Raw genomic sequence first — 26,485 nt, forward strand, 5'->3', positions numbered from 1 at the left:
GAAGTTTTATACGATAAATGTAATGCGCATACTAAATACACGTAGAAACCATTATAGTCTTAATAGTCATTAATAATTTGTTTTATACGTACAGACTCTAGAGACAACAAATTAATGCAATACAAAAGAATAAAATGTTTTTAATGCGCTTTGAACTCCTCACGTGTGTAATTATGCAATAATAGAAGAATGCCTCTTGATGGCGTAAGTGACTATAACAGTCGAACAAACTAACATCTTGGCACCTTAGTTGTAAAATAAATGAAACGAAATGTGCTTTGTTTTATTTGGCTCCTAACTGACATGATAATATAATACCTACACTAAGCAAATATATTGAACGAGTAATTGAAAAAAATGTTTCGTATCATTTTTAATCATTACGTGATCTATTAGAATTGTTCAATAGGAATCATTTGTGTTTGTTAATTATTAACAAATATTAATGATGGCCTAAACAAAAATTATGTTTATTAATTATTTTCTAAGATTAATATCTGATGTTAAAGATTTAACTATCAATATTAACAATAAATATTGAGTAGTCAATCCTGGTGTGATCATTTTAGAAAACAAATCACAACCGTAAGACAATAGAGTCCCTTCCGGACAACATTTAATGGTTCGTGACCTAATTTCCTGTAGCCGTGTGTTTCCAGTAAAAAATCAAGTTTAAAAAAAATGAATATTAACCGAGTAAAGGCAATAAATTAAATTCAGGCAGATAAACAAAGTAACCGAACTACAGTTAATAGAAAGAGCAAAAAAATAGAATATTCCCGCATAGGTCAAAGGAACCACACCCTGTTGTGTGTATATTTCAGGGCGTTTCGTTTTAAAAGAACCTTTTATTATGTATGTATATATACTTGCGGCAGACGATGCTTTCCAATACTTAGTAAAATGTTTTTTTTTTGTAAATCGATTATTTTATGCGGCATTACTGATTTTATTGAGTAACAAGGCTATTAAACTCGGTTATATTCACATTACGCGTGCGATAAAATCCAAGTGTTGTTCAACAAGTCTTTGATCGACAAAATAATGAATCAACCTACAATGCTCATTACACTAATAACAATACTTTATACTTACAAATCGAATCTGAATATAAGAAAGACAAATCGTTACAATGAACCACCCAAATGTTTTTATTATTTATTATTATAATACATGTGCTTTGATTTCACATATTTCATTTTGGTGATTTTTTTTAACTATGTTGTTAAATGTTAAAATAGACAAAATTTATATAACATTAGCTAACAATTTTATAGACACATAAGTATTTATTGATTCAGTATTTTTTTTTTTAACTCATAATAACAGAAGAACTTAATCAAATTTGATACATTTTATGTAAATAGTACATTCATATAGCGTGGCATAGTCATTGAACTATGTGGACATAGCCCAACGAATATAAAATCCACACATTTTAATATAATGTTAATCACATTATACAAAAGTTGATTTTTTTACACGCTAGCAATGAAATATTATTACAACGAGGAAAGCTCGTTCCTGTAAAATTAATGTGTTATTATAATAAAATGTTTGGCCTTGAAATCAAATATAGCTGTTTTTTACAAGGAAAAAATAAAACTAAAGAAATTATTATCAAAGTTCCATGAAAAAAATGTACTACACATCATACAAATTGCTCAAACATGTAATTAAATCTCTATCTTGATTTATTAAACGGTCGGCAGTAATAAAAATTGAAGTTAACAAATAGATTTTGAGATTGTTACCATTTTCTATTGTTTATTTATTATTATAGACGACACACAAATACTAACTTGAAAAGACCTTGCTCAAATAATAAAAAATGAAAAAAATAACCTTAAGTAGAACTACTGAATATTGAGGACATCTTTGTCAAGGTATAAAATATAATACTGACAAAACATAAAATACTGAAAAATCTATACACTAAAACACATATGAACAAAACGGTAAGTATATTCTTTTATTAAAAATCCTTATTCTGTTTTTATTTAAATTATTCAGCGAGTATTCGACTTTAAGAGATAGTTGATCATACAACATATTTTAATTTATTATTGTTTGAGTTCTTAAGGAAAACAATACATTATTTGTATTGAACAAGCGTAACTTCATTTTTCACTTAAAAATTAGACATATTACAATTATTTACCATTTTTCGTAGTAAATCTGAGATAAAATAAGCATATATAATTTAATCAATGACCTTTTATTTAATACTTATCTCATTTTTGTACTTACAGTTTTGTATTTTATTCAGATACAAATATTTTTTTTATAACGGTATGCTTTAATTAGATATCGATAATAATTATTTAAACTATAATTTTGTTATAATTGCAACTATGTAGAACAAAAATTAGAATTTAATTAAAGTAAAATTAACGTAGAATAGTTCATACTGTTTATTTTATAAACTTAAAAGCTTAATATTGTTATTCATATTACGTCTAAATAAAATGTTTCTAAATATTAATTATTTCTATTGTATAGTACATCACTTATTGATGCATTATGTTTCTATTAAAAAAAAGTTAAGATTTTTACGTGATGTTAAAATATTAAGATATTTAATGTTTGTACTACTTAATTTAATTTAGCTCTTTTTTTTTTGTCGAAATTTTTTTTTTTTTTATTTTGTCTATATACTCTTTATCAAATTGAATTTATAAAGAATAATGAAATAGATTTTTTTATTTAGACAATTTAATGGTTACAATTGAAAACGTACTATTTGCAAAAATACGATTTTTCATAAGAGCAATTTACTAAAAACTAAAAAGCAAGTTTCTATTAAAATAAATTAGTTATCTTCAAATCAATTACTTTGTATTGGAAAAAGTACATTTAGACAAATAAAAACAGCATGCCATTCGATGCCGCGTCAAAATTACTATTAAAACTATTATTATGTAAAGTGCGACATAAACATCTAAAAACCTAAATTTCTCTTATATTTTATAATCTCAACTCCAGTCTATGTATTTAAGTGTTTATAATTTCTAAAATACTGACTCAACAATTGTTATTGACCAATTATTTCTTATATTTGATCATTTTCTGACATTTAAGGTAATAATACATGTATATTACAAATAAAAAACAATAAAATTGGTACCCTTATAAGAAATGAAGTTTAAAAATATTTATAAATCGATAAATAAATATTAAATCATTATTATATTTAATTTTGTCGAATTTTGTGTTGTAACTCTTTCATTTATCGTATTTTTATTTATAAATAAACATTGAACAAGCTAGAAAAATGTGACTAGGAAAAGACCTTTTTTCAAATTTCCAAAATCTTACTAATAAGTTGTAATTATTTGTTAATCCTAACTTTTTTTATTTGTTAAAAATGTGAATTCACTTATTCACCATGAGTAACATTTCTGACAATAGTATTGCGTTTCATTGTAAGGACCTTGTGACTAAGTCGAGTTTTCGTCTTGCTTCTGAACCACCTAGAAAGAACCCTAAAATATCAGATTTCCAATTCCATATTTAATTTCATCTTCTGAACCGCATTCTAACATGAGTGTTGTATACATTTGTTTTTTCAAGCGCTTCCTTACGAATATTATTTTGAGTGTATTAACAGAGAAATATACCTGCCAACCGAATCCATATAGTGTAACAGATATATTTAATTTTTTTGGTATTACTTTAGCGCACCTTCAATAGATTTTTGAAAAAACATTTTATTTTGTCCACACTAGTTGTTCAACTTTGGACAAATTATATTAAGCAATATTCTTAGAGAAATCCGTCGAGTGTTTGTAAACAATACGGTTGGTTAATTTCCGAACAAACAGCCGAAAAATATGTTTGTTTAAGAATTAAGAAGTGGTGTGTAGAAAAAACGCACACGTACACTAATTACACCATGTGTTTGTTTACACCAAGTTGGCAGTGTTGGGCACTACCGTGTAGAAGGCACAAAGGTATTTATAGATACGACGGAAATGAATAAGTAAATTATTTCGATTAATTTTTATTTATTGTCCCAACATAAATGGTGTTCAAATGTAAAACGAACCATTGTTAAAAAAAAAAATTATTTAAAGTTTCGTTTAATATTACAAAATTATAGGTATCTGTTCCAGAAAAAATAGACATTGTTTAATTCAATTGCTCGACAGCGTCAGTAGTGTTACTTAGTGCCACTGAAGGCGTTGAAGTATTAATTGTGTTATGGATCTTCTCAGACGTGATAACAATGCCCGTCCTACTCACTTTCGACCGTATTAACCGCCGTACCGTTATCAGTACATTTACCACAATTATTGAGCTAATTATTTATTGTACGTGATAACATGAAAAACAACGATGTACGTGTCAATGAACTTTGTAGTCGGTCAATATTTTTTGTATTAAATAAGAACACCCAAATATCAGCTAGGAGAGTACATTTTGAATGTCTGGTGAAATAATAATAATGCGATCATAGTCGTTTGTAATGGACCTCAGTAAAAGTTACAAAGAGCAGTTCGGAGGGGAGACACCACAGCTGTCTGCGAAGATGAGCCGCCTATCCCAGAGAAATGTTATATCATTGCGGCATCGACTGAAACGGCTATTTTAGTCTTAGACGATGTTCGTTCCAAACTTAGAAAACCAACTTGGCGCAACTACCGTTTACCTCATGACAAGAAGGGTTACGCAAATTACCTTTTATGTGCGAGTACTGTCATGAATACATTGGCATTAAAAAAAGTTCATTATTTTGTTCATTGTTTATCGCTCGCTGCGTTTTTTTATCAAAAATCCCGCGCAAAAAAGGAACGTTTGAGAAATGTCCTATTTGGTGAGCTCTTAGGTTATAAGTTTTAGGTTGTTATTAATTCCTAAATATGAACCGCGAAACAAAATAAAAGGAAACTGAAAGTGGTCGACCCTCTAAATAAACAGCAACTAGAAAAATTAAGAGTTGTAAATTTCAAAAATAAACATAGTAAGAAAAATAAGTTTGATTTTTAATCTATCGGTCTACAGTTACTGCAGTGTAAAATGCATAGACAACACGACAGCGGCGTAATGATCTAATAAGTAAAGTGAAGGGCGAGGCCTATTTTACCTACACCTTAACCTTATATGGTTAGCTCCGCGTAGTTGTCCTTCACCAGACGCCCACTTGCATAAGACGAGCATGAATGAACAGAAAAAACTCTCTATGGCGTGAAATAACTTTTTGATACACCGAGATCGCAAAGATTGCCAAAATTTCGATTAAACATAATGGTTTCGTAACGATATCAAATCAAATATTATGCATCCGAAACCGGTAAATGCATTGTGATTTCAGATGGAAATTACACAATAAGATTTCCAAATGGTTTATCGATAATTTCATTTTTATATTAAATAGACATTTATATACACGAATCTCTTTGCCTATTCAGCATTAAACTAGTTTAATACTTTGTAATGCGAGTCGGCAAACTCGATTATACCGAAGTTATATTTGCATTGAAATGCACTAAATTTTCAAAACAATAAAATACACAGCTCTCTCGATCCACTGCTACATAACTGTGAGTTTCAATAAAATTCATACGGGTGAATGATTGTAAAAACTGTGCAGTTGGGATCCAATACATGCTAATGAAGCTTACAAAAGAACAACGCCTACAGTGTCCAGCATACATCGCAGGCAATAAAAAAATTAAATTCTACATTTATTAATTATATACTTAATAATACTAACACAAATATTATGAGTGATTTTCGCCAACATTGTAAACATCTGTTCATCACGTTTTTATCGAGGTCAATTTTCAGTCAACGTTTAACGTCAAGTAAACCTAACAGAGTTTTAATTAAATGTAAACACGAACCAGCAATCGATCGAATAACTTGCCGTGTACTAATTTACACCATAAACGATCCATAAATGGTCAAAAATTGGATTGTTCATCGTGAAAATAACTGTCCATCTAATTAAGCGAATTATATTATCAGTATATCCAGGCGAAAACTTTCGGATAATTTAAAAAATAAACATTTATATTACATATTACATAGATCAGGTCTTAAGTAAAACGCTATAACGAGCAATCACATTTACCCGGATTAATATCTAAAATAGAGCAACAGCGCGTTAATATTTAAAAAAATACTTATCTCGTACATCAGATAGAAGAGATTATAGTATTTAAAATGTGTCACGAATACCTTAGATATGGCGGTTATGGATGATAAATTAAAAAACGATTTTATTAATTGATCAATTAATGATTCAGTGTACGAAACGTCCTTATGATTCGTTCAAAAGTTCATAGTGGTGTATTATTTACGCCATTGGTTCATGTTAATTTTAGATTGTCTATGAGTCAGTCAACCGGAGATTAATTTATAGTCATAATTTTAAAATAGAAGGGAGTACAAAAATATGGTTAATCATGAAATTCCTCTTTAGCCTCGTCTAATAAACTGGCACAAAAATATGTACGCTTTTATTTAAACGAAAACGAGGAAATTACATTTGTTATTATGACTATTTGATTTGTATGAATAACGAATCAAATGTGTATTTTTATACTCCTATGCGTAGTCATAGAAAATATGTTCAATTTATGATAATTAATAAAACTCGTACCGATAAGATAACCCATGTTCTTGTATTGTGTTAATCGTGAATATTGTACGCTTTCAAATGGAATTTCGCAAGTAATAATTAACAAAATAATATAAACTACTCGCAAACGTTACAGTTTCCGTTTGATAAATGTTTGCATAAATCCTATGGGAAACCGTTAGTATTTTAAATGAAAATAAGAAAAAATCAAAAAAATGAATTACTAGGATAGATCGAACGGAGAAGAGTTTTCTCTCGGGTCGCGTTTTATTGGACAAAATGTAACATTACAGTTTCGAAACACAACTACGGACGGAAATAATAAATTGATTTCAAGAACGTTGTTTTTGAAAAAAATAGTATTTTTCATTAAAACAACAATTACCTTAGGCTTTAAACGGTCAAGGTGCCGCCTACACAATTTCAAGCGTTGACTGCGGACGCGGCATGGCCATAGGTTATCAATACAGATAAGTGTGTTTCATGTTGAATCAGTTATGATATTTCTGACAATCGATGAGCTCGTACGTCTCCATTGAGTGTTAAAAAGTATGTTGTATAATGAACAAAACACACCGAATGGGACCGCGTAGTTGACTTGCACGGCATGTAAAACTAGTGGTATGTCTCGGGTTCATCTCCGACATTGGTTTATGTTTTTTATAGATAAATGAAAACACATCCTATACGAATAATACTAATCAACTTTGGGCAGAACAACACACGTTTGTGGATCGATGCCCGCTGTGAGGCGATGACGACAGTACAAAACAAATGTGCAGTAAATAGTAAACGTGCGTTTGATGGGAAGTTATTTTTTTTCTCCTTTGGTTGGGTAAAATATCCCTAAGAAATGAAACAATTAAAAAGACCGTCTTGTACTCTTAGAAGTCCATCGGTTCGGTTTGCCTCGCGTGTGCAAAACGTGTGGGATTCGGTTGGAAAGCGGCTTACGGACGGCGGTCCATATAACGCGCGGTGCCCAGTGCGCGTGGGTTACTATTTTATGGCGCTCCCATACGTCCATATGGTTGGTACGGTGGTTTTTGTCGCCAATAATAACAATTATGTTATCCGAAAAACAACTGCATACGGGTGACCCTGACGCGTTCTTCATCCCGTTGACGTTTTTCTCGTAGTCACGTCTGCGCATCTACAAACCGAGTTGCATAACAATACACACTTCCCTGGCCGCGGTTGGGTATTTTCACACAAAGGCTAATCGACATGTCTTTACAACGAAATTGCCCGCCACCAATAGCACCCAGTGCTCTCGTGCCACTAGCAGTGTTTTACGGTTATTACCGATTAAAAATATCCCAGTCGTACAAACACGACCGGTTGGAAGCAACATTTAATTAGTGGAATAAATCGTCGACACGTTTATGCCGCATAAACACTCGGGTTTATTGGACGGGCATAAAGGTTTACGCTCAAACGGAGAATCACCAAAGAGAGCGTGTAGTTCAGTTTTTACATTTTTTACCGAGTAATTTATTCTGGAATTCGTTTCTCATTACAAGTGCACACAATTACAAATGATGCCGCGCACCTGGGCTTTGTAATGTGATAATTATTATGTCAAAACTGCCGGCACAGACATCAGCGATCGGACGGGCGCATCTGTCATTGTGATCGTGCTGTTCGCCACAAACCACTTTAGAGTAGACCGGGGCAAGCGTCCAGCAGCACCGCACAGAAATCAGTAGACAGTGTGCTCGGCGCGTAAAGTATGTGTTATTAATAAATTACATGTCTGGGTTCGAAATTGCTTTGTACGTCTTAACTTCAACAGGAAAATCATTTCCATTGTACGTATCTATACGCTGCTGTTCGGTTTTGTGAACATTTTTACGCGACGGCTAACCGTGTTGTTGGCGCGCCGGTACCATATTTGCAGACAGGGTGATTACCGCTATTTTGCCCTTAATTAATATTCCCGTTTTTACTAAACGACCCAGTGCCATTATTGTACACCGTAGACGACATTTCGAGTCGGTGCCGTAATTGGGTCAGATTAAAATGTCAATAAAAATCATTTTCTGTAGAATCGAGAGAAACACATGCCGAAACGTAGTCCATGTGCGCGACCAGATGGCTCAACACTACGATATCATTTCGTGCGAGTGGATATTTTCAACGAAAATCTCGTCTAAGGGCAAACGTCCGTGTCGTAAGACGTGTAGGTGTCCGTTCGTGGGCTGTTGCCGTTTAAATATGCGACCGGCTCGGTGGCGTCCACGACCGGAAGAACAGCGCATCTGGCCCTCAGATTTACCCTATAGTAGGTGTTGGTAATTTGTTGCGTCGCCAGTCCTTGTCTCTAGTTGGTATTTCGTACAGGTTGTTCTGTGCGCCATAAATGAAATCGTTTCTCTCACTAATGGGTTTTTTTTTCTTTTACAGGTATTGTTATGACATAATACAAACACTCCAATTGAACAACTTGCGCGATAAAAAAATGTGTAGTAAACACGTTTTCAAAATTCGGCTTGGAATTAAATTTAACACGGTTTAATATTATGTTTTCTAAGTAAAATTATTATTTAAGTAAAACTTTCTTTCGTATCAGTAAACCGCAAATTTAAATATGCGCTGTTTTTGTTAAGGCCGCCCCCCTGAAATGGCATGTGTTTAATGAAGTTATAATTTCTGAATTTATTTCAATTAAATGATTGCGTAATTAACATTAACCGCCACATTGCTTTAGACTGACTACTTTTTAACATTAAATTAGAATTTCCTATTAACTGCAATAAACTGCACGTATTTCAATTTATTGGTGTAAAATATTTTTATTTCTTGTTTACGCATTAAAACTGTTTACATTTAAACATTGTTTTAAAAGTTACTGAAGTAATTCGATAATCGATTTGCGTGTAACTAATAATTAATTTCAGTGTTACGTTATTTGTTTTTTTTTCACTCGAATTTACACTTAACGTTTATTGTAAGAAATTTGAATTTTCCAAGTGTAAAAGTATTGAACTTTCAGTTTTAACCGTTCACTCCGTTGGATTACAGATCAAATTAAACAAAGGAAACCAAAAGGTTATTCTTGTACAAAATGTACGCATCGTAAAATGTGGAAAACATGTGCATAGCCGTTTAAAATGTACCCAATATTTTTAACGTACACACAACGATCGATTTTACTATAATCTGAACAATGTTACTCGGTAGATATTTCTACCGAATATAATTTTTAGAAACGAGAAATATAAATTATCGTCCGCAATAGATGAATAATTTTTATCAAAGTCGGATGGATAGCAAAAACGTTTCTCTACTTCAAAGTTTGAACTGAAGTAGCTGTACGTTTTATACGCTCAAAGTTAGATCGAAAAGTGTAATGATGGCAAACATATTTTTAAAAATTTAAGTGGAACACAGTTATTTCATATAGTAATAAAACATGAACTGGACTTTCTATTTGTGTACACTTATAATTATAAGCAATAGAAATATCGGATTGTTTGCCAAAATCTCTTCTCCATTTTACCACAATAATAACATTTATATGAATTCTGTTTTTTTAACCATGTCGTTGACTAAGTTTACCATCTAAACAACTGCACGCCGAACCCGAACCACACATGGTGTCTCTTTATTTTCTTAATATCTTCAGCAAGTCATGCTTCCGAAAAAGATCATCTGGGCGAGTTAAAAAAGGTAGGAGAAACAAAACCCACCGTTAACTGTCGGGGTGCTTCGTTTATAGGTCTACAATGGTCTCAAAGCGCTCACGACCTAACCATATGGCCCCATTACATTTTAAATCGTAACCCTGGAAATTAGACAAACGTTTATTCGGTTCACTGCATAATATCCTTTAATCTGATAAAATTGTCGTAGCATAAAACACACAGTAAATTGTATAATGCAGTCAAACGATAATCATGTAATACACTCCTTGTGACTTGTCAGATTTGATACGCCATCATTGTTTCGAGCTTCTGTTCAGACTGCACACAACATAATGTAGTTTTTTTCAGCAATAAATTATAATATCTAGCATTTCAAAAAATATGCAAATTTCACATTACAGAACGACTGTTTTGTGACAACCTGTAATTGTACAAATACCTAATACCTATAGATACTCTACAGTTTTTATGAAACAGATAATTGTTTCAACGGCAACTCGCCGTAAAAATAACTACAACTCTATTTATATTATGTTATACACTATTGATTTGCATTTCATTCGTGAGTCAGATTCCATCCCGCGTACCATATGTTGTGCTTTCCATTGTGTGTAATAACACGAGTAACCGCTCGTATGGGGGGAAAAAAAATTGTAAAAACATTATTTTTTATCCAGAGTATATTTTTACCGGTCAGGTTAATCGTTCGTTGAGACGGAATAATCCGTTTTCAGGAGCAACATTGTCATCGTATCGACAATAGGCACAATAAAAGTATATACGTACGGCACAAGTATATAATTGATCCTCAGGGCGACTACCTCATCTTCATCAAAGACCTATTGAAATGGCGTGATGTTGTGCTACCATAACTCTGCACGGCCTCCTCCTGTATTAAAAGCGTTCTCTCCCTGTTTATATTTCAATCAGAGACGGTCATGATGGATGAGACTCGAGAGGAGCACCGAGACCGGCAGCTGTCTGTGGAATTTTACTGGCTAATGATTCAAAGAAACGTATACAAACAAAATAAAGTACTGCTGGGTGGCAAACAGACTGATAGTCGGTTCCGTCGCCTTTAGAATAGTTGTCTAATGACTACTACTACGGAACAAAAAATGTCGAAAGGATCGCTTAGTATTTATACACTAAGAATGTGCAAAAGGTCACTGTTTAACATTTCGTTTGTCCGTTCAAGTGAATTTGGTTGCTGGAAAATCAATGCGACTCTAAAGCTAAAGTTACTCAAAGGGGTTAAGACGTCTTTAGTCCACACGACATTAAATAAAATATTGTATAGAAAATAACTTTTGAGTCCGATTTCAGTTTTTAATGAGTTCACATTGTTGAAAAATATGTCGACATTAATTTTTTAATGAGCTTTTATAAAGCAGAATTATAAACATCGAAAATCAAACATACTTAAGTAGTAACTATTAATGCGAAATTAAAATCCATAAAGGCGGATAAGCAAACACATTTTACCAATAATCTTATCAAATGTAATTTTAATTGATTCATTAATTGTGTAAACGGTATTCTAACTGGCAACTAAACAAAATTATCGTTAGTTTTTGTTCGGTAAGCACATTAGAATTAATTTGGAAAATTTCTCGCGAAAGACATGTAATTTGTTAATCCTTGCTGGCCGCCAATTGCAGAAATCACACTGGAGTTCTTCATAAACCGACAATAAATATTTCATTGGAATATTAAAATCGTAACTCGGTTTGGATAATTTTGACACAATGGATCTTCTTTTGTATGTCGTGTGCACATTTTGGCGCTTGTCCGTTCACGTACAGCGATTATATTCGTATAAAATGAAACGATATACGTTTGTTAATCTTGATTTTCCCCTACCTTTTAACTAAGACAGTCACATCCATCGGCATGTTCAATTATAATAAAATATTCAGTCGGCGACGTTAAAACGGAAACAAAAGACATGGTCGACGTCCATCTCGTACGCCGAGTAATTTATATGTTAAAAAATTATTACTTAAGTGGTACAACTTAAACTTCAGAAACGACTTCTTAACCATCGAACAATGATGTATAAAAATAAACCGCGTCATTATACGTCGCATTAGTTCTGTATGTGTGGGTAACATAAACTACTTAAACGACATTATACCTAGTAAAAAAGTTTTAATTGCAAGTCATAATTGCGTCAATACGCTATGTAGTGTCAATGGACGTGATGACGGTTTCTTGGCTAATGGATAAAGTCTGGTCCAGATGGCGGAAGTCATGTGGGAGTAAAAAAGGATAATATCTGAGGGGAACACGTTGGACTCAACCCTCTCAACCAATTCCCTTACTATCCGCCGCCAACCTCCGTACCATTCCAAATTTACTGTAGACGCGATAAACACTAAAACTTCAAAGATAGTTAAGAATGAGTAATTACTTTAGCAACAAAAAAATTCAACTTATTCGAAAACGTTATCATTGAATCTCTACAAACAGTTGGGTCTTATGATTCGATAAAACTTAAAATTAGTTGTACTGCCGATACTAAAATTCAAATAAAAATACCAAGGAGGTATTATGAATAATAATTAATCATTAAGTAACAATTATTGTTACTTTATTAATAGTTCGGTATCTCAATACTTCAACCATGCCCAGTCGAACAGGTACAAATGAGAATAACAAGAATTTCCATCAAATAACCACACCGTTTTGCAAATTTTATCATTTTTATGAGTAAGTTAAATAAATGGAAGATCGTCTCGATAAACGGAAGATGTTTTTTTTAAAATGCGTCCTACGCAAATTTCATGAATTTCAATACTCCTCTCCAGACGCGTTACGCGAAACGTATTCCATACATGATTATCTACTTCAATATAACACACGGTTATAATTTAAATTGTCTAATTAAATCAATATCGATGGGAGCCAGGCTATAACCTAACAGACAACTTTAGCGCAACAGATATGCAAAAGAAAACTTTCACAAACATTTAGTACATTATATATGTATTTGTTAATTGTATAATTGATTTTTATTGTAGTTATGAGTTTTATTATAGCTAATATAAGAATTGAAAAAGATAAAATAACTCTCAAATGTATTGGATAGCTCAATTAATTGATATATTTCATAAAAAGCCTACAGTACAATTAATGCAGAGCGGAATATACCGAGACGATTGAAACCAGAGGGGGTTTGCGTAAGGTAGTTTAGAATTTTAATGGACTAGCCGTGAAAAATCCTTACATTATACCTGGGTACGTATATTCTCAATAGTTTAAGAACTACAGGAGGATATCTCATATCACTCTGGTCATGTAGTAATACTGGTCGATATGACGCATATTCCACGACTATACTATTTCGCGGACGTGATCGTCCAAGCATGACGTATCTACTTATTTTAGCCTGAATCCATATAAGCATAAATAACTGGTTAGTGTCGTGGATTGTCTTTAAATACGTCTCTGATATCGCTATCAATAAGAATAATGACACGAGTGGAAAACAAATTTTACAGCAGAGATAATATAGAAAATTCCATACTACTATTTATAATTTTCCGCAAGAAAGTCGATCACTCTAAATAAATGATCGATTGAATGTTTTTTCGAGAATATTTTAATGGTTTTCAATACAATTGTGGATGTTCGGCAAAAATTTACTCGTGAAATGTCATTGTTTGCCCTTAATGATGTTGTGTGTCTGCGCTTAGCTTTAAATGTCAGAACTCGGGTCACGAAAGAGAATAATATCGCAACTAAATTAGTAGTACGACAAAATTTTGTAATGCTTTTTTTACGGCTTACCAAATATGTTAAAATGGAGATATTATGCCATCGTGTCGTAGAACGCTAACACAGTTGTTACGTGGTAACTGAGAGGTACACGTTGCTAATTATATTGCACGTTCGTATCGGTTTGTGTGAGGAATAACAATGAATAAATGACACATTAACAATACGACAATAAATTTAAATAATAGATTCGATTTCGAGCAAATGACAAGTGCCAGTACAAAACTATTTTATCGCCATGATCGAACTGTTATGATTTCAAAATTAGTTTACTTACCATGAACGTCCTCTTTCCTTGTGTTCGGCTACGCTGAACCCGAACATAGACCCTCTGGGCCCTTGATACCTCATGCAGTTCTTGACATCTACATTGAACCCGTCTACTACACACAACGTGCATAATAGAAAAGCGGCTAAAAAACGGATGCGTGATGACGATAGGGTCATCTCGATTTGCTATGCTCGGCCCGTGATCATAATAAACAAGTGTGTTCTTCTATTGAGCCCTGAAACAATTTGAAGGAAAACGAAATGAATTTTAATTAAATGCGCACGTTTACAGTGATACATATAGTTAAAATACACGCGCAGACTGTATGAAGATGTCTGCGGGCCGTGAAAAGATAGATAAAAAAAGAAATGCGCTCGGACGACACGAGTACGATTTACGGGCCATCGCGATATCGGCTCCTTAATAAAACTGGTACACTCAGTCTGTCTCAATGTATTATTGGTACATCTTTGTGTTTTACAGAACACTTTTGGTATCTACCATATAAATTATTACATTTATTCAATCCCACTCTCGAAATCATTTCAACGATATTCGCAAATAACATAACAATTGTTATCAACCAAGTTGAAATAGTTGATTTTAATCGTATTTAATATTAATAATAAGATAAAAAAATAAACGATGCTACAAAATAATTTTATAAGCAAACAAGTGCATTGCCATTTTAGAATTTAAATCGACTTCGTATGTTATTATAACACGAACTGGAGGACTAGAGTCACATTTGAGGGGGCGGTGTTATCTATCGGTCAAAAATAATAATTAAAAGTAAATGTAATTTTTATTTGGTTAAGAATCCTGCTTAAATTAAGCTCTTTAATAAATTACATCATTTTCTGGAACACACAAGGTGGTCCATTTTTTTTCTTCTAACAAACCACAAATACTCGGATGTACTAATAACACAGAGATCTCTCGAGGCCACAAAAGAGATCACCTCATCAATCCGAATCATATCGTTGCGGTAATAATAAACGTCACTTGCGGGTCAGTGAACGTGCGTTTGTTATGACAAGCTAATGCTATACGAGGCTGTTATGAGACAACTACAGTAAAATATAGTTGTTCGTTAAGAAAGCTATGAATCTAAGCTCTACGTTTGATTATATGCGCGCGACAAAAATAATTGTCGACAGTCGATCGAAAAAAAATGATATCCGCGAATACGTGTGTGGAGGAGACAATACGATATTTCCATGTTTGATAAAAAACCCGCGTGCATTTCATTCCCACGGGCCATGTACAGCGATTTTTATCTGTTTACCCTTTTCTTAGCTTTCATGAGTACGAGGCTACCCGTCGCTGGCGGGGTTGCCCTAAAACAACCTCTGCATATAATATGATATTATTGTACCCGTGTATTATGTTTTTTACACGTGTATATACATACATATAGCAGCACACAAATAAAAATGCGCGTGCCCGTTCGTGACACTAAAGTGTCGTGAAACTGTCCAGCACAAAACGCTCCAGTTTTGCATAAATCAACATATTACGGTGTGCACGAACAACATGGAATGGGTTGCGATGAACCGGTAAGCATTACAAAAATCGAGAAGGGTTAGCTGTTATTCAACCACATATCACTTCGAAATGAGCAAAACCATTTATTATGGTAATTTCATAAAACGTTTTCGTAGGAAGATTCACGCCCACTTATTGAACGCTTAAAAAAACGTATGATGTGCGCGTTACCTTATACTATAACTTTAGAGTTCAATTATTGACGATCAATTCATTTCACGACCACATTAGTTTGATTTCGAATTGAATTGATGACAATATGTACATAACAAATAATACAATAGCCAAAGAATATAACGATATTGTCATGAGGTTTGAACGATGAGCCTTTTTATCTAAAATATCAAAGTGTCATTGATCACAAGATTTTTCACACAGCAAGGAAAAAAATCAAAATTATATTTTCAACAATTGAAAATGTAATTTTTCTACTAAAATAAACAGGTATTTTTAATCATCCACGTAGTTAATTTTGAAAAAAAACATATAATAATTCATTTTGAAATTTTCTGAACACATGTCTCTATATATTAAGGTAGTTCTTGTTTCTCGTGTTTACAAGTTACACTTATATAAGCTAGTATTTCATTCATGACTGTTGTTAACGAATTGATCATTCTGGCCAAACACAATTTTGGCACCAATCCATTATGTGCTGATCTAATTTTAAAGAAATGACTCAGTTTGTGTTAATAGCTGGATGGATTTTGTTGGTCAGAGCTGCATAAAAATTATACCAATTAACTTTTTAAAAAAATTAACTTAATAATATTGTTAGCTATAGAGTGTATTTAATTTTAAATAGACCTATGAATAATTACTAAAATCAAAATTAAAACATATACTTTGCGACTCCCCAAAAAAATTAAATAATACATAACTTAAAATAACAAACAATTAAATATTACAATTATTTTCAACGATAAATAACTTTAATATGTCTAACAGCTGGTACTACGTATGTGTCGTCCATTTGTTAATTTTTATATAATGATCTCCAGAACAACTATAGTAACAGACAAAAAATGTTTAAAGGCGCCAATAACAAACTATAATATTGATATCCACATTTTAGGTTTTTTTATGTACAAAACGATAATGTACTTTTCTGAACAAATGTTTTTCGAGGAGGGGAGCATTGGTAATAGATAAAAATATTTGAGGTATAAAATATAAAATTTCAGTATGTACCACTACCAGAAATTATTTTTGGCTATGATAGCTTTTTGATATTTTCCTTATTCAAAAAAACATTGTTACATCACTGTACCTAATCATACACCACTAGAGAATTTTAAATTAAACTATTAGTGACACATCTATTTTTTTTAAGTCCTTAAAATTAAAATGTGATAAAGAAATCATTTTTTTATATTTATTATTATTGTATCATTATTTTCCTCGTCTAACGGGGCCTTAAATATTTAACCCATTTATTATTATACATAACAGATGACAATAAATCAATATAAGATTTTAGGTGCCTACTTGACCGCAAGTGGATGATATCTTCGATAAGAAGCTCCATACTTAACATTTGACCTAATCGTGACCAACACAATATACTCCGATCGCCATATACCTGGCGACGGCTGGTATATTAGCTCTATACAAGTCTGTTCGTCACTGTACTTGCTACAATAAAATATGGTTATGAGTTCCTAACCGAATATTAGGACTTAAAAAAAGTACTGATGACGTCGTAATGTCAAAAATTAGTATAGAAGTAATTAGAATGGAAATATTTACAAACTTATTTGAATACAATAAATTTTAATTAGAAAATAGACATTGCAGCATATTTGATTATAAAAAATTAATATTATATATTTTTAATTAAGTTTAGTGTACCATTATAATAATAATGTCCATGTATATTACATCATCGTTTATTATCCTTGTATTATCTAATAGGGTAACATCACCAGTGAATGAACACCACTGAGGTTTTAAATAGAAAATTGTCTAGTCTGATTGTAAAAACATAATAATGTGCCATAATTGAAAAATAATGAGTCAACAAAAGCATTAATCATAACTAAATTTGTTTTATACGAAATATAAAAACTTATACATTTGAATAAAAAGTCAATATATGGTTTTGGTACAGCATTTTTGTGACATAAAAAAAAAATAAATAAATATTTACAATTACCATAAAATGAGTCTATAAACTAACTAAGTTTAACTAATTTAAAAATTTAAAGTATACTCGTTGTTCCAGATAAACTAAGCAATTTGTCACTAAGATTGAAATTTATCTTGGTGACTCAGGGAAATTTAAATATCAGTATGAATAAAAAAGTATAAATTTTAATGTCATGCAATTCCTCCGTAACACCCGAAAATCGACAAAACATCTAGTGCCAGGAAATTCATTCGCGGTTGAACAACTTTCAGAAATAAAACTCGGTCAAAACCATAACTATAATTCTTAGTTTTTTACAAAAACACCTCTACCTTGTATAAGTACACTGTTTCTCTTTTGATGAGTTCAATAAAGCGTATTAATTGTGTAAACTGATTGATAATTCCAAAAATAAATGGTCTATCATAGTAACTTACTATAGCTTAGTTATTAAAACTAAACAGAAGTTTATTTTTAAAGCAGATTCGTAGGAATGTTGATTATTAATTCAATTAAACCCAATCGGATTTCAGAGTTTTAAAAATTTTTACATTTCTTAATACCCCGAGTGCCATTATTTACACAAATAATAATTTTTTTATGACTGGAAATAATTTTTAGAGGTATGAGATGTTCAAACACTATACCATTAAATAACTAAATTATTTTTAAGTGTTATTTTTGGGGAAGGGGGAGATAATTTTTTAAGTTATGTATACATAGGTTTTTGTTTTTAAAGTTGTTATCTATTTATAAATAATGGTAGTAATAATGGGTGATGATCAGATGATGGGAAGGACTAAGAAAAATCAGACCCCCAGAAACTTAGAAAAATTATATGCATTGTTTAATAAAAATAATTTTTTGTAGAAGAAAATTAAATTAACACCTCTAAATATGTAACCTTAGTAATTATTATTTTTTTCATTTTATTAAAAAAATACTTAAAATATGAAGAAATCTTTTAGAGACTAATGATGTTATTTGACGCTTTAACTATAAAATTTATTACAAACAAGTAAAATAAATATTATTTCTTAATATTATTGTCACCTACCCCAAAAATATATTGCATCCACAATACATTTGTAAAGAAATCGGCACCACTGTCTGTGCCGCATCTTTTCAAATCAAAACCTGCACATATACCTAACATTATTCTCAATTATTTACAAATTAATTGAATACCTGACCTAATCTCACTTAAGATTTGAAATTAGGATCAGACTAACATTTCCAAAAAAAATCATTCTAAACTAATCGGCCTAAATTAAACCATATTGAAAAATTTTCAATTATTATTATTTAATAATAACGAAAAGTATTTACCATAAGTTAAAATGGAAAATAAATGCGATGCTAATTCATACAGAGGTATAAAAGTATTATAATACAATCATATTAATTTATATTCGTGGAATTTACTATAAACTATAATTAACTTAGAACTGAACATGTAATAAAACCGAGTAAAATCAAAATATTTTCTCAGAATTTCAAAGACGTTACACTACAGTTGCCACTTTAAAGTGAGCCATTACAATTTCTCATCCACGCATCATTATTTTAATTTTAGCGCCCTGTAAACCAAAGTTTATAATACTTTACAAATGTACTCCGCGTACAATAGACGCAACTAAAGCTAAAATAATTTAAAGGGTTTTTATAAGTTTAAATTTATTTGTACGAATTATTTTTAATCGACTTAATGATTATTTTGATAAAAAAAAATTGAATTATTTTCAAACTTTTAATTCTTTGGTGAAAATGTATTGTGAAATTTTTACAATATTACTTTGAGTTATAAATATTAAAATATTTTCAAAAAAATATAAAAAACCTATCCATTTCTTTTTTGGCAGATTAAAATATAGATAATATATCATTGATAGTATACTAAAGAATCTACTCACAGTGATTAAAAAGAAGCGCCTTAAATGTTGCTAGGAACCCACTGTACACTTAATTATTTCACAGTAAAAGAAATATTAGTTAAAATTAAAAAAATAGGCAAGATTTACGATCACTAAATTTGTCTAAGAGAAACATGCGCTTACGAACACCATACAAACCGAAACTGTGAAGCGATTTATTATTAAAACACTATAAATTAATTTTGTATTTTTGGCGCGCTATCCGACACACGAGTCAAAACTGGCGGGCTAAAACGCACACCACAGTCGTGATACCGTCTCTCTGTAAACATACCCTAATATTTCTCCTACTCCGGTGCATCTTGTGCTTGTCACAAAAAATACTCCGCTAGAGTGCTCTCTTTGTTAAACTTTATTATAATTTAAGCGGGTTTCAATATGTATCAATTAAGGCGCACGAATAGACAACATTATGTACACTAGAAGTTCGTAATTGTTCGTAATTTATAATTATTTTTTTCAATAAAAATGAATTATTTAACTCAATTTTACATACAACTATAAACGTTATATCAACATAAGTATGAAGAGGTTTACTTTTTAATATAATTTTATCATCTATATTTATTAATAGATATTTTTTAATGTTATTAGAAAACACGAGTGTATCAACATTTGCATTAGGTAAATTAGTGTAAGAATTCGCTGATATATGCATTTATTGAAAACACTACCCCTATTAACGTCCATAATCTCATAAATTAGAAAGAGATACCAAAAAATTATACCATTTTATAAATAAATTTTATACCATAAAATGAGTTGAAATAATTAACATTTTTAAATTCATAACTTGTATTTAAATATTAAACACATATTTAAGCAGATAACATCATTACTATTTATTTAACAACTTATTTATAAAAAATAGAGAGTTTAATTTTCAGTATAACAAAAATCTTTGTTCTAATTCTGAATTGTAAAATTATTGTAAGACAAAAATAAAGCGTGACATCTTAGACACAATTTAAGTAGGCGGGTGTTTTACAGTGTTAAGTACCCCCAAAAATGTTGAAAAATATTATATTAATATAAAGCCATTTATGATTTCAGTACAGAAAAATGTTTTTCGCAGTAAGATTACTTTTTCCATGTTTCATAATATATCATATCAAATCATAGTTTTAGCAAATTTTATTGTGAGATTTTATTAATTTTTTTCCATATCAAAAAATGTTTTTCAATTTAATGTTTATGTTTTTAATAATTTTAGATTATATTTTTGTTGAAAGGTTTACTAAATTGAAATACGCGTATCAAAATTTAATTGCTAAAAATGTTGTTTAAAAATTACTTAAGGAAATCATATTTTAATTTTGAAAAATGAGAATGCATTTATGTTATACTCTAGTTTTGGTTGTATTTTTATTTCTATTTAAAATACATTTAAAACATGTTAGCAATAAAATATGTCTACTAAAATTAAAACAAATATCAAAAATAATCTTATTTTATTTTTTTTTAGACTGTGTACTAATTTTTTGAACTAATAAAAGAATTTCGGCAAATAAATTAATCAAGTTTGAATTTTTTTTTTTTAATTTAATTTTTAATTTTCTTTATACAACATTATTTAAATTCATTAACTCTTAATGTTAAAAGACACCTTGTATAGTGAAACTGAATTTCAGGTTACAATATGATTTTAAGAAGTATCACTTACCTCTATAGAAAATGTTTAGTCGAATAGAAGTATTTACTTTTAATTATTATACTGGGACATCAATTGTTACATTAAGTCCAGTGAACACTTTAAAATCAACATGTGTGTTTTTTTTACAAATACGTCGACAAATTATAAAAATGTAATTTAAAAATTTAAATATATTTAAATAAAATGTTTATTTTAGTTCAAATAAAATATATTATGTATTATTATATTTAGAGAAGGTCAATATTTTTCTTACGAATAAAAAAATACTTTTCATCAAAAAGAACAGAAATTTTTAAAGCATATGTTTTAAGAATTATATGCTGATATCACGAGCGACATAAAAGTAACATGTTTTACTAGAGAGTATAATAAAAAATAATGGGTTTCTTACAAGTTTATTATTTTATTAGAATATATATTACAAAATCAAAATAATTTGTGTAAATAATTCGAAAAGTATGACAAGGCTCTCTTGTAATTAGTTATTTAAGTCAATATGATATATTTTAATCTGTTTAAGTTAACATAGGATCAATTAATAGTACGTCAGAGATAAAATAAAAAAATAAATTTTCAATAAAACTAGTGAGCATAAAATAAAGATCTTAATTTACTTGCGCCTATCCGAAAAAGTCGTTTCACAAAAAAGGCTTTAAATTTTTAATCATCCACGAGAGATACATTTTGTGCTACTTTGTTTTGAATCTTATTATTATTACTATTATTTAGATATGGATGTTCTAAGACAAATTTTTTATAAATCACTGGCATATTTAGATAGAGAATTATAAACTAGATTGAAATATATTAAAATCTCTAGTATCATAAATTATGGTGTAATCGATACATCTTAAATTCAAATTTATACAATTTTTTGTTTAAAAACATAAACATATGTTACATAAAGTTGAAGATAATGCACATAATTTTTTCTCTGGTTCCATATATAATTTTTTTACAAATCAACGATTAAAATAAATTAGTTAAAAGATAACTGAAGTCAATGCAACTACCATAACAGTGTTGAATAAATAATATCATATTTAATGTTATTTGGAAATTAAATTCGAAAATAGTAATTTTTGTTAAAAATGTTATTTTTTCATCATATTCGCCATATTGAGATTATATTTTAACATTAAATATTATCTAACTTATGTAATTTATAATATGAATCATAATTAAAATTATGTATACTGATGATTACTTAAAACCAGTAATATTTTACAACTTCACACGTATTTTTTGTATGTTAGTATCTAATAATTAGCTATTATATAATTTAAATAGTTGTCAAAATTAAAGAAATCATATTTTATGTAAATTTGTAATGATAAATAAATTGTATATTATTAATACAGTTGTTTAGTGTTTTATGTTTGAAAATGTCTTAATTTAATGCAATTATTTAAATATCTTATAATCATAAAAATATAAGTTGCCATTGATACCTGTATTGAAACATTGATGTTTACAATCAAACACATATTAGATTATTATTAAATTTGCGAATAAAGATTAATTTTTTGTCCTTATAATATAATATAAAATATTATTTTATTTCTGTTAACTATTATTAACTTGAAAACAATTGTTTTGTTACATTGATTTTGTTGTTTACAACATTAAAAGGATGAAGAAGAATAGTTTTTTTGGTCGATTGGTAAGATATTTGGCGTGCTGTATTTCAAAGAAAAAGAAGTCCAATGAAGGTGGTCTCTTAACTCAATCTGATCCAGGTAATTTTTTAATTAAATTTAGCCTAAAAAGATAGTCAACAAAAATTCTCTCAGTATCCAGCATTTCAATAAGTACAAAGAATTAATACACTCTTTTATTTTAATATGTTGTTTTCTGTTATTAAGTAAGACAAAACATATGTTAAAGTGCTCTCCTTAATTTTATTTTTTTAATTTATGCAATATAATACTGTGATCAACATCGTCAAATTCTTTACCTGGGTTAAAATAGAAAATTGCGCTTATCTATTTTCAAATAAAGAACTGTAGATAAATTGTGTCACTCTTACAATGATTTGATTTATGGCTTTTTGGATAACAAGTTGAGATTTAAGAGTATTTAAGATGTATGAGACTTAGTGTTACTATGTTAGGGGTAATAGTTTTAGTAATATCATTACTTAGATGGTCTATAAAATAATAATAATTATTAATATTATAATAGTATAATTGAATTATATTGATGGCCACCTGAAAATAACCGACAGAAGGCTGAACACTATATCGAGACGCCTGAAACGTATTAAAGTATGCGTTTTAGGTGTCTCATTAATTTTATGAATTCCTTATACAAAATCTTGATCTTGGAAATGTTCAAGAACATGACAGGATAGTGTTCAAGCCACGGCTAATGGTATTTTTAGTTGTTTTGTAACATTAGGCTGGTATGCAAATTGTTGAAACTTTGGTAGTGTATAAGAGTGATAAATAAATCGTGAGTATGATAGGCTGACGACAACAGCTAGCTTAGTAAATATGATAACTTAATGCAAAAAAGTTGAAAAATAGCAGACGAAAATATTCAAATGAAGCTAGCCGCTGATAAGGGCTGCTTTTGACAGCTACCATTTGCATTAAGTTATCTATGCTTGGAAGACGTTCATTGCTGCGGCTGTTAAAAAACCTCATTTTATTACACGTATTATTGCAATAATAAAATTAATAACCTTTTTTTATTTTTTTGTAAGATTTCAATTTTTTCTTTAAGTGAAATTTGTTGAAATTGTTTAGGCAGTAACTGACGTGTACTTTTGCGTTTATACATTTCGAAAAGAGTGTTCAAAAATTAATATTTGTTCCTATTGGAAATATAATATTCCTACACGTTTCAAAAGCTTTAGAGGGAGTAACGGTTTTTTTTCCCAAAGATGTAATAACCATTGTCTGGTGCAAGTTCTAAAATATCTGTTGTAAAGACTAATAAACTTCATGTTCTTTGTAAAATTCTATTTATTTGAATAAGTAATAGTGGCGATGATAGTAAAAAGTCAATAATTATTGGTGTTTGAGACACTCGTATTATGTCTGCCCTTCTGTAGTATACGTGTGTCCGTGTGTCAATGTTATAAGCCTACTTAGTTTAGCTTACTGTTACTAAGATGTTATACTATGTGTGATTGCATCGATATCATTTAATATAATTTTATATAAAATCTGTCAACACAAAAAATTAATTTTTAACTAATTAATGTTTAAACAATCATAATAATAGAATTTTATATGTTATTATTTAGAAGTTATTGCGCATGACATATGTCTAAATAGTAATAACCAGACGGAATTGGTCACAATTCAAAATGAAGATATTGATATACAAAACGTAGGTGTAATAGTAAATGAAAAACAGAGTGAAGAAGAAGGCTTTAAACATGTTATGGTTTCTGCGGAGTCGCAAGAAGACACGCACTTATTAAACATTCAAAACATAGATACTGAGGTTGATTGCTTAAATTGTATGACAGAGAACGAAGAAATTGTTGATGAAGGAGATAGTTTGGAAACCAATAGAAATGGAGAAGGAATTATACGTTATTTTGGAAATAAGAATGAAGTTGGAAGGATTATTTCCAATAATGGGAAATGCTATTATTTCAAGAGGGTAAGCATGTTAAAATATTGCAGTAATAAAGAATTTCAAAAAATTATTCATTATATACTATACAAAAATAATTTATTTTTTGTTTCTTTCAAAATAATCTTTAAAATCGTGATACACGATTCAGTCACATAGACGATATATTGATGAATTCAAATAAAAAGAAAACAATTTTGAAGTTAAAATTTTTTTTTTCTAGGAAGATATAGTTGGTCGTTATCGATACTATAAAGCTCCGCAAAAAGCGGAGTTCGTCATTGATTCTACGCGACCAAATTGGGCAAAGGACATAGTGATAATTGGACGAATATATGGCCAACGGTAATTATTAAATGATATAACAGTAAAAAATTTAATTAACTTTTTTTTTGTTTTTACAGGTGTTATTATTGTTTAATGTTTGATCATTATACAGAAGACTGTATTCGTTTAAATATCGATTCATATAATTTTTACTATCCTTTCTTGTAAAAAAAAACTATTATATTTTTACAAATTATAGTATATGCGAGTACTTAAATTTATTGATAAAAATTGTATTATACAAATGAACTTTAATAATTAAATGTATGTGTATTAATTAATTTTATGTAAACAAATTCATGTTAATAATTTTTTCTATTTATTAATACAATGAGAAAATTTAACTAATCATTTAATATTACAATTATCATCATGTATGTACTTAAATTATTAATTTTGAAGCTATGAAATGTGTAATATATTGTCTTTTCTTATTTCAATAATATTTTTTTTATCATCAAATTTTGTAATTCAAAATCTAATTTTTAATTTTCTATTAGAATACGAAAAAATTTGTGTTTGATAAAAATTATGTATTATTATTATNGAAAAAATTAATTACACATATATATATATGTGTATTAATTTTAATATATATATATATTAAAATTAAGTTAATAACACGCCATTTATTATTTTATAATCATTTTTTAAAGATAACACAATCTTTAATTAAGATAACCAACGTGTATTATCTATTTCTATTGTGCTCAATATTGAATAGGCTACTATGACAAAGGGCTAATTACTTCCAGAACAACTCAAAAGAAGAAATTTTGAACTGTTACAAAAATAAGATAGCTAATATAAAATAGTTGAGCGGTTATTCTTATTTCAAGGCATCTATAATATACAATTTTTTATTTTGTTATTATTTCAGTTTGTACTTGATATATTGAAAATTTTTCTCATATTTTAAAAACACCAACATAATAAAGTTTTTGTATGTAGAATTACATAGAAACCATCATAATAAAATAATGCGTTAGTTATTGTAGTGGTAAATAAATATAACTATT

At 29.7% G+C, this 26,485-nt stretch overlaps 2 protein-coding genes across 4 annotated transcripts in view; one reads left to right on the forward strand and one right to left on the reverse strand.

Annotated features, from left to right (window-relative positions):
- The window catches only part of LOC126903162 (integrin alpha-PS2), a 40,655-nt gene extending 20,519 nt beyond the window's left edge, over positions 1–20,136 (reverse strand). For both annotated transcript variants that reach the window (XM_050681180.1, XM_050681179.1), the window contains exons 1-2: positions 19,874–20,136; positions 14,291–14,519 (exon numbers count right to left, since the gene is read on the reverse strand). In XM_050681180.1, the coding sequence (XP_050537137.1) occupies positions 14,291–14,460 (170 nt within the window). In that variant the 5' untranslated portion in view covers positions 14,461–14,519; positions 19,874–20,136. The remainder of the gene's footprint in view (positions 1–14,290; positions 14,520–19,873) is intronic.
- Positions 1,705–25,669, forward strand: LOC126903165 (uncharacterized). Of its 2 annotated transcripts, XM_050681184.1 has the most exons (5): positions 1,705–1,958; positions 23,181–23,287; positions 24,802–25,166; positions 25,363–25,484; positions 25,544–25,669. In XM_050681184.1, the coding sequence occupies exons 2-5, from the start codon at positions 23,182–23,184 to the stop codon at positions 25,632–25,634; spliced, it is 684 nt and encodes a 227-aa protein (XP_050537141.1). In that variant the 5' UTR covers positions 1,705–1,958; position 23,181; the 3' UTR covers positions 25,635–25,669. The 2 variants fall into 2 exon arrangements, with proteins under 2 accessions (XP_050537141.1, XP_050537140.1); XM_050681183.1 differs by lacking the exon at positions 1,705–1,958 and having other exon boundaries at positions 23,137–23,287.
- The last annotated feature ends 816 nt before the right edge of the window (positions 25,670–26,485 follow it).

The sequence above is a fragment of the Daktulosphaira vitifoliae genome, unplaced genomic scaffold (assembly GCF_025091365.1).
Source record: "Daktulosphaira vitifoliae isolate Bord-2020 unplaced genomic scaffold, ASM2509136v1 Scaffold_3, whole genome shotgun sequence".
Taxonomy (NCBI): domain Eukaryota; kingdom Metazoa; phylum Arthropoda; class Insecta; order Hemiptera; family Phylloxeridae; genus Daktulosphaira; species Daktulosphaira vitifoliae.